Source organism: Talpa occidentalis, unplaced genomic scaffold, assembly GCF_014898055.3.
Source record: "Talpa occidentalis isolate TD23 unplaced genomic scaffold, MPIMG_talOcc4v2.1 talOcc4.15, whole genome shotgun sequence".
In the NCBI taxonomy this organism is placed as follows: Eukaryota; Metazoa; Chordata; class Mammalia; order Eulipotyphla; family Talpidae; genus Talpa; species Talpa occidentalis.
In genome coordinates, this window is record NW_023601543.1 from 54,601,804 (window position 1) to 54,612,260 (window position 10,457).

General features: G+C 40.9%; 1 protein-coding gene across 1 annotated transcript in view; it reads left to right on the top strand.

Moving 5' to 3' along the window:
- SMC1A (structural maintenance of chromosomes 1A) overlaps nucleotides 1-8,877 on the top strand; it is a 51,769-nt gene extending 42,892 nt beyond the window's left edge. Inside the window, exon 25 of the mRNA XM_037512368.2 lies at nucleotides 8,677-8,877. Within this exon, the coding sequence (XP_037368265.1) occupies nucleotides 8,677-8,697 (21 nt within the window). The 3' untranslated portion in view covers nucleotides 8,698-8,877. The remainder of the gene's footprint in view (nucleotides 1-8,676) is intronic.
- The last annotated feature ends 1,580 nt before the right edge of the window (nucleotides 8,878-10,457 follow it).

Sequence of the window (10,457 nt, forward strand, 5' to 3'; positions counted from 1 at the left end):
GTGGGCACAAAGTCCAGGACTCACACTTAGTTACTGTTGACACCCCGGTGGGAGATTTCCTCTTAATCCTGGGTGGGGAGGTGAGAGTTCTGGCTCCACACTCTACCTTCTCTGACACCAGCCCAGTGGGAAGGGAAAGCAGTGACTTTACAGCCAGTGAGGCTGGAAGTCTGAGTTCACATGGCCTTTGCTGGGATGGGAAGGGAGGGAGGCATGGTTTCTTCTGTGGTGTTTGACTGGAGTCTAGTGGTTATTATAATTGTTACCTTCTCCAGCACCAAGTTGGGTGTAAAGCAAAAAGGAAACTCAGGGCACTTACCACCAACCATGTCACTACTGTGCTGCTGAGTTCCCCAGCAAATTTGCCTTCTCCCTTCTACCTCTCATTCTTCTTTATAAATAAATACATATGTATTTAAATACCTAGTTTATAATGTCCCAGGATTTTAACTGTACTTGGTGGGAAGACTAGGGAAAAGTACTTCTCCTTCTTCCTTCTTTAAATAATTTTTAAAATTTGCTGTTCAGAAATTTCATAATATGTTTAGGTTTTGGGTTTTTTTAATTTAATTTTATTAATTTTTTAAAGGGTGTTTTTTTTAAAGATTTATTCATTTATGCATATAAGAGCTGGGGTACAGGCCAGAGGTACAGGGGGTGAGAGGATTCACCAGAGACAGAGTGGGGAGCAGCACAGGCAGATTGAATGAAATACACTGCTGAGGAGAGCAGTGGATGAGACAGCAGAGGTCTGCTGCACTGTGTAGATAGCTACCTGGCCGGGGATCAAACTTGTGCTGCGGTGGCTGCGTATAGCTTCATAGTGCTGCATCTTAACCCCTTTTGCCACCTTTGCCACCTTGGGGGTTTCTTTCATTCATTTTTCTGGTCATTGGTTAGATCCCTTACTTACAAAATCCTTTAACCTGGGAAATTTTCTTTTATTATTTCTTTGATAATGTTCCTCTCTTCCATTTTCTTTCTCTCCTGGAACCCCTTAAATTTGGATGTTAGACCTTCTGAATTGATCTTTTGTAGTTTTTAATCTTCTCCCCTCCCATTCTAGCTCTGTCCCTCTCTTTTGATTCTGTTTACTTCCTGAGAGAAGATTTAACTTTACCTTCCAACTCTTCTATAGCATTTCTGTTCATTTTGACAATTGCATTTTTAGATCTCCAGATACCCATTCACATTCTCTTTTTTTTTTTTTTTTAAAGATTTATTTATTTACTTATACAAGCACTGGGTACAGTCAGAAGCACGGGAGGGTGAGAGAATTCACCAGAGCCAGAGAGGAGAGCAGAACAGGCAGAAGGACCGAAGTACACTGCTAAGGGGAGCAGCGGGCGGCAGGAGAGGTCTGCTCGCCATGTGGGACCCTCCTCCTGTGGCCGGGGAGCAGCCGGCGCTGCAGAGGCCGGCGCTGCAGAGGCTGCGGGCAGCTTTGCAACCCAGCGCTCAACCACTGCGCCACCGGGGAGGCCCCACATTCTCTTTTTTTCTTTCTTAACGTCCTGTTCTTGTTTAATGGATGCACTATCATCTAGAATCTCTTTAAGAACAATAGGAGTATTTTTATATTTCCTTCTATTCTTTGGTATATCTATTTCCTTTGGCATTCACTTCCCTCTGATTGCTTATCTTAGCCTCATTTTTCAATTTTTAGCCTTTTCTCAAATTCCTGGTGACTCAAAGTTGTTTACTCATATTTAAGAATGTAGCAATAAAAATCTGATTGGAAGCTCTGTGTATGGGGGACAGGGCTAGGTAACTGACAATCTGCCTTTAGGGTGACTGGAGGACAATTGACTGTTATGCTGTAGAATCCCTGAATGCCAGAATGCAAAGATCTTTTTCTCTGAGGCTGTCCAGTTTCCTATTACATAAGAACCCTCTGGTTTTTGCCTAATGGGTAGATACCTGGCTGCTGTGAAATTGTGCAAATGGGAGTGGGTTGATGTTTTGATATATAACCTTCCAATTAATCTCCCTGTTTTCAGCCCCATATCTCACTCCTATTTTACATCATACCCAGCATTATTAAGTCCTAAGACACTCTAGGCTTCTGCAGAGAAAGAGCAGCTCCTTCCTCAGTGGGATCACCTCCCTGCATACTCCAGGCTATGGCTTCCTCTGCCATGCTTCATCAGTCATCTTTCTTCCATTGACTTCCTATCTTCCAGAAATTTATTGAAAATTCTCTTGCTGATGGACCTGCTCCCATTCTCTTCATCATTGTGTTTTTATACCCTTTTTAATTCCTTTACTGTCATTTTAGCAGGGTCTCAGGTGGGAATGGAGATAAATACATGGTAAGTCTGCCATCTTGACCTGGAAATCTACTAGTGTACTTATAACTTTTTTTTTTCTGGTAATTATCTTCATATCTCTAAATAATATGCAGATTTTCTGTTTATCACTTTGGGACACTGTTGACTTCCTGCTATTATATCATCCAACTGTCTTCCTCCCATGCCCCCATTATAGCCATATCATGAATTATGTATCCTCTATTCCTTACCTTTATCTCTTTAAAAAACAGACTTATACACCCTCTTTCTGTCTCTCTCATCTTCTGTCATTTGCACTTTTACTTTTATATTAACAAGGTTAATAATATATACATTCTGTTCTGTGACCATCATTAATTCATCCATACTTTGCCATTCTAAAAGTTTAAAGTCAACAAAATGTTTTATATTTTTATGATTATGTGAATATTGTTCCCTAAAACTCCAATTCATTTACATTTCTTAAAGTTTTTTTCCCCTTGGAGTTTCTAATTGCCTTTTTTTCATACATTGTCTGACTTTATCTCCTTAAGTTGTTCCAAATTCTCAAGGAAAGTATAAAATCATTTGAATCCCCTTTTTCCTCAGATACCTTCCTCCTGGAGCCCTCCGTCTTCCTGCTCCAATTTGGACTGATTGCTCTGTAGTCCTGCGGCACAACTGTCATCCTGGGACGTCCCTTCATTACTCTTCTGGGTTGGACCAAATCTTTCCTGGACCCCAATATCTTCCTCTTTCTTACTTTACTCCTTTGTAGTGGACTGTGTGGTTGTTCTCTAACATCCATTATATTCCTCCCCTATTTTATAACAACTATACAATTTGAGTGGGATAGACCCTACACTATCTCTAGGTATAGGTCTTTATTAGTATAAATTGATCTAAGTAATACCACCCCACCTTCCACAGTGATTATTGTTTCAGTGATGATGCAATCACATTGAGACTTAATACTTTGGTTCCGTGTTTGAGGGAAGAGGTAGCCTATCTTCCCTTGGATATGAACAAAGAAGCATGTAACCTGGTCACTGATGATAGCCATCTTGTAAATATGTGGAATGCCAGTACATGGAGCTGACAAATGAAGGAGGCAGAGCCAAGAGAATTACAGAGAAATACAACCATATTCCTGATCATGCCATGCCCGAAGTCTACTCTATTTACGAACTTCTCAGTTAAATGAGCCAATAAATTGCATTTATTATTTAAGCCAGTTTGAGTTGGGTTTTTATTGCTTCCACCTGAAAGCATTCCAACATATACTTTTTGCTATCTCACTTTAGAGGGGGAAACTAGTGCATATTTAGTTATACAAAGCATTATATTAGGTGGGTGCATTTTTTTGAAAAGTGAAATATAGGAAAAAGGGGTATTATGGATGTTGGACAACCAAAGGAGTGAACTTTTATGGCTGCCTCGCAACTAAATCCCCATCATGTTTTGGAAGAGTCCTTCCTGTGTGAATCTTGGTGGGTGTTAGGACCTCAGTTCCTACTATGGAAACTAAAGATGATCAGAGATCTTTCCCTACTCACCAGGAAGCAAGTACTGAATATTCTTGTTCATGGCTTGGAACTCAGGGTCATCAACACATAAGATATAAGAACATACAAAATTAATGGATGATAGATTAGGAGACTATTACAATGTGCAAAAGCTGACAGAATAATAACTAGAAAACAAAGATAGTAAACTCAACAGGAAAATGAACAGAGAATATGAAGAGTAATTAGCACAAGGAGAAACAAATTTTTTTATGAAATTTTTAAAATTTATTTATGCATACAAGAACTGGGGTACAGGCCAGAGATGCAGGGGGTGAGAGCATTCACCAGAGACAGAGTGGGGAACAGAACAGGCAGACTGACTGAAATACACTACTGAGGGGAGCAGCGGGCGAGTCAGGAGAGGTCTGCACCATGTGGGTCAGCTCCCTGGCCAGCCGGGGATTGAACTTGTGCTGCAGAGGCTGTGGATAGCTTCATAGTGCTGTGCTTAACCCCTTGCGCCACCAGGGAGGCCCAGGAAAAATGAATTTACACAAGGAGAAACTTGACTATATTAAGAGATTTTCATCTCTTCTAGTATTAGAGAATTGAAGATTAAAATGACACTGAGAAATCACTCTAAGAATGACAACATGTAGAAAGTCAGGTATTACCTAGTGCTTATGACAAGGTAAGGAAAAGGAAAACCATAGGTGGGAGTATAAACTAATACAAGTATCCCAGAGAGTAATTTGGCAGTATCTCCTGAAATTAAGTATGTGCACACTCTGTAACCCAGCAATCACATTCCTCGGTATGTATTCCAAAGAAATTCTCCCACGGGTCCTTAAAGAAGTATAGTTGAGGTCATTTGTTGCAGCATTGTTTATGGTTGTGAAGAATTGGGAGCAAGCAACCAGGTCTCCACAACACTATGGACTGGATAAGCAAACAGGATAAAACCATAAAAAGAAAGCTCAATTTACATACAGCCACAGATATAAGCCTCCAAAACCTAGTGTTGAGTGGAAAAGGTTAAAAATGAGATTTACAGCATCCTACCCTTTGCATAAATGTAAAACACTATTTTCATGGATATAAGTAATAAGCATGGAAGATGTAAGAATGAGTTAGACGTGTATATATATATATATATATATATTTCACTAAATGTGTGTGTGTGTGTGTGTATATATATGTGTGTGTGTATATATATGTGTGTGTATATATATATATATATATATATTTCACGAGGTCAGGAGACTAGGAGAGGGTTGGGAACTGACAGAGGGAAAATTAATAGAATGAAATGAAGCAAAAGAAGGGCCTTGAATGAACTAATGAAAATATGCCATGGATTAGAGACTCATTAACAAAATCCCAAAGTCAACAACAAATAAAAAAGCAAACGGGAGGATGATTAACATTCACCTGCAATCACATGTGATAGTAGGATGATATCCAGGGCTTTTGGCAGTGGGAGCAGCAGTTCCAGCAGTGACCTTCTAACTCGCTTGTTCCCGGTGCCCTGGCTCCTCCTGTCCAATTCTCCAGATGTCTGTGAGTTATGTAATAACCTTGCAATAAATCCTGCTTTTTTCTGCTTAACTAGAGTCAATTTCTGTCACTTACATTCTAGAATCCTGACTGATAACATCACACACTTTGTTGGATAATATCCCCAAATAATTTCTTCAGAAAGGTAAATTTTGACATGTTTGCATGTCTGAAAATGCAGCATTATCTTACCTTCATATCTGAATGATAGTTTGTCTTTAGAATTCTATGTTAAAAATATTTTTTCTTCTGAATATTGAAGGTGCCGCTTTTAGCATATCGTGTTGCTGATTAGAAGTTGGGTGCTAATATTATTCTCATTCCTTTGGTGGAGACCTGTTTTCTTACCTCTGGAAGCTTACATATTTATTCATAATTTGTGTTTTGAAATACCACAATGATGTGCCCAGAAATGTGTTTTTCCCCATTTGTTTTGCTGATGGTTGGGCCCTTTCAATCTGAAGACTCTTATCCTTGTCCTCTGAGCAATTCCTGTTTTCTTTCTTTTTTTTTTTTTTAAGATTTATTTATTTATGCATACAAGAGCTAGGGTACGAGCCAGAGGTTGGGTGGGTGGGGGGCGGTGAGAGGACTCACCAGAGACAGAGTGGGGAACAGAACAGGCAGACTGACTGAAATACACTGCTGAGGGGAGCAGCAGGTAGACAGGAGAGGCCTGCTGCGCCATGTGGGTTGCTCTTGGCTGGTGGGGGATGGAACTCATGCTGCAGTGGCTGGCGATAACTTGATAATGCTGTCTTTAACCCCTGTGCCACCAGGGAGGTCCACTGTTTCATTTCTTTGCTAATTTTCTCCCCTTTATTTTCTCTCTGCTCTCTTTAAGCCCTCCTATTAGTTGGATTTTGCATTTCCTGGATAATTGTCTTTTTATTTTCTCTCATTTTTTCCATGTTTTTGTTATTCTGTATTCTGAGACATGTTCTTGACTTTACTGAATTTTTTTGACAGTGATTGTTAATTTCTAAGTATTTTTTTATTTTTTTAATTAAAAAAATTTTTTAAAGATTTATTTATTTTTATACAAGAGCCTGGGGTACAGGCTAGAGGCGCGGGAGGGTGAGAGGATTCACCAGAGACAGAGCGGGGAGCAGAACAGGTAGACAACCGAAATACACTGCTGAGGGAGCAGCAGGCGCGACAGGAGAGGTCTGCCGGGCCATGTGGGAATCTCCCTGGCCTGCCGGGAATTGATCCCGCGCGCAGAGGCTGTGGACAGCTTCACAGTGCTGCACTCAATCTGCTGTGTGACCGGGGAGGCCCTAAGTATTCTTTTTTTAAAAAAATAGATTTTATTTATGCATACAAGAACTGGGGTATAGGCCAGAGGTTCCGGGGGGGTGGGGTGTGAGAGGATTCACGAGAGACAGAGTGTGGAGTGGATCGAACTCATGTCACAGTGGCTGGTGATAGCTTGATAGCTTGATAGTGCTGTGTCTTCAACCCCTGCGCCACCAGGTAGGTCCCTAAGTATTCTTATTCCCCAACTATACCTTTTTGTTTAAAGTGGACGCAATATCCTGTATATGTGTGCTTAGTAGCACTTTCCTAGTCTTTGGGATAACAGATGATAACAGAAAGAAAATTTGTAGGTGGATACCCAATATTACCTCTCCAAGGGAATATCACCTTGAAGGGGGCTGCTTACTGACTATTCCTCTCCTTAGCCCCCTGACCTAATACCATGTGTGTGCAAGATGATCATTAACCAGCTGGATGGTTTATGGCCGTATGCTCCCTACCTGGAGTCAAGATCTCTAGTTCTCACTTTGACATCAGAGAGAGAATGTCACTGTTCTATTCCCCATTTCTAGACCAAGTGTGTCTCCTGCATAACATTCTGCATATTCATTTAGTTTCTGGGACATTCTCATGGCCTCCCACAGTGGTGACCTGTTCTCCATGGTCCACATGAGGAAATAACAATCACCGGTACATTTCATACAGTGGGTTGTTTTTAATGTTTAATAACAATATTTTTACTGGAAATACCAATCCAGTCTAGTTCCTTTTCACAGTCTTTCTGACAACAGGAGTAACAGCAATCCAATTCTCCTATCTCTTGGTGTGGTTCAAACTGAGCATCTTCTGTGGGCAAAAGCCTGGGCAGAAATATGCACACATATTTCTCAAAAACGATGTTTAATGACACCACATTTCAAATAAATGCTTAGGATAAAAAATTAACTCAGTGGAAGCATGATATTGTTAAAGTATACCTAAATTATATCACTACACAGAAACTTAACCTTTTAATCAGAGTGCATAATATTTGCTCAGTGCTTACTTTGTGCCAGGCACTTGAATTACCTTCATTTCATAAAGAAAAGTGAAGTTCCCAGGTGTCATTCGTCTAGTGCCACAGAGCTAATAAACGACACAGAGGAAATTGCACCAAGATTGTTTACCACAGGGCCTCCCCAGTGGCACAGTGGTTGAGCGCTGGGTTGCAAAGCTGCCCACAGCCTCTGCACCGCCGGCTCGATCCCCGGCTGCTCCCCGGCCACCGGAGGAGGGTCCCACATGGCACGCAGACCTCTCCTGCCGCCCGCTGCTCCCCTCAGCAGTGTACTTCCATCCTTCTGCCTGCTCTGCTCCCCGCTCTGGCTCTGGTGAATTCTCTCACCCTCCCGCACTTCTAACTGTACCCAGTGCTTGTATAAATAATAAATAAATAAATCTTTAAAAAAAAAAAAAAGATTGTTTACCACAGCCAACCAACGTAACAGCAACGTAGCACAATACTGGTTTCCAGCAGCTACATTCAGGTTAATGGTGATAGCACAGCTTTCTCTTAGAGTTGGTGGACACCTGAGATACCTCAGTCTAAGTAAGAGACTATTCTGGTAAGTTTGTTTCCAAGGTGAATTGATATCCTTTCCTCAAGAGACAGAAAACTGCTGCCAGCTTTTATTTTTATTTTTTCATAGAAACCATAACACTATTCATTTTTATTTTTCATCAAAGTATTACACATAGCTAAAAAATAAAATAGTGCTAAAGAGCTCATAACAAAACCAGCAATATCCTGTCCCAGTCCTTCCCACTGCAAGCCCTGCTTCCTGGAGACAACACATTAAAATATTTTAGTTGATTTTGACTTTTCTTCAGGCATTTACCATTCCCAACACCCTTCTCCCTTGGCATCTGCCACTCAGAAGCTGAAGAGCCAGATACATTCTTAGCCTCCCTTGCAGCTAGAGATGGCTGTGTGTCCCAGTTATGGCCTTCAGATGTTTGCTGGGGCCTTCTAAAAGGCTTTTGCTTTCCTGAGAAACATATAGCTGACACTTCCCCCTTCCTTACTTCTTCCTTGAATATAGTCATGCTGCCTCGAGCTGTGACAACAATCTTGTGACTGTGAGGAGATAGTCATGAGGATGAAGAGTCAACGCATTAAAGAAGAAAAAGATTGAAAGAACCCTGGTTCCTTGTCGGCATCCTTGGACATCTGAAGCCAGGCCATTCTTCTGTTAATAAGTTTACTTGCTGAGAAATAGATGAATGAATAAATAAAGCCATATGTGTTTACTACTGTCAGTGGTTTTTTTATACTTGAAGCCAAAAGGATTTTTAACTGAAGGACCTCCATGTTTCTACATAATACGCTTTTACTACTATTTCTTAACTTAGCAATTTCAGACAACTCTTGACATCTCATTATGGTATATGGAAGGATTTCACCTTCCACAAACATCCCTGTTCTCCCTCCCTTCATTCTTTCAATATGTTTATGTCACAATTCCTAGTAAATCAGTAGTTGCTACATGGCCAAGAAATGTAACTAATTACCTGAATTTGGTTTTTGGCATTTTTTGTGTTCCTGAATTTAGTAATTGTTGGGTTGTTTTTTGTTTGTTTGTTTTTTTTTCACTTGAAACATGCCCAGCCTTACTTTTTCCTGTTTGCTTTATCAATTTGTCCATAAACCTACTGGCATATTTCCCCACAAATATTCAAACCTCTCAGCCCATGCATTTAAGAAGAAACCAGTAAAAAGTTGATTAGTTGGGAGCCCTGGTAAGGGACAGGGACTTGTCAAGTCCACTACTAGCCTTCTGGAGGACCTCTAAGTTCCAAAAGTGGAGGCTTTTTTTCTGGGACTATTTGTTTTCTTTGGAGAAACCTCTGTATTTTCTTAAGTATTGATACTTGGCTCTGGTGATTTCCACCCATGAGGATGGGGTAGGGCAGAGAGAGGGTGGGAGAATCAACTTATCAAACACATACTTTGAATTCTCCCCTGCGGGGTATTTGCATCTCACTCCCAGGTCAGGATATCTTTTCTGTGCCAAAGCCTTGCCAATGTTTTACAGGTAGACAAGACTCTCCTAAAGGTTCTCCCTCTCATGCACAGACTGTGCCTCTGCTTTCCCTGGCCCTGATTTCTCAGCTGTTGAGCCTCAACCCCTTTCTGCTTACTAGAAATAGTTGGAATCTCTCCCCCAGGTACAGGACCCTCTCCAGGTTTCTCTATAGATGTGGGTTTATGCACTTGATTCCCTTACTCTTATTATCTGGGATCCCAGGAGTAAGAGCACACAGGTGTGTTCCCCTTCTTGAATGGAAATTAGAATCTGAATTTTTAACTCTCCTGGATTATCTGGATACATCCCCAAGTATGTAGACTGATGTTTGCAAACTACTGGCAATGGAAAAGTTCTGGGTTTGGGAATGTGATGGATATGAGTTTGCATTCTGACTCTGACCTTTTTACTCCAGTCACATCTATGGACCTGGATTTTCTCCTCTACAAAATGGGAATCATAATGTCTGTCTGATAGAGTTCTGGAAGATATCCATAGATATGTTTGTAAAATACACAACACAGGGATTGGCAGACAGTAGTTGCTGAAAGACTAGGAGTGACCACTTTTTAATGGGAGCAAGTGGGAAATGTGATGGGAAAGATCTGAATGCGGTTTTAGGAGAGCCTGGTGTGCCACAACTTATTCTTGTGGCACTGAGGACCCTTGACAGACTTGTGAGAAGGCTAGTTATTTAATCCCAAAGAATGTGTTGAATTGTTTCCTCTGTCTGATGTGGGGAGGGAGCAAGAAGCCCTTGGCCCAGCAGCTCTTGGGTTAAAATCTTCCTCTGTATC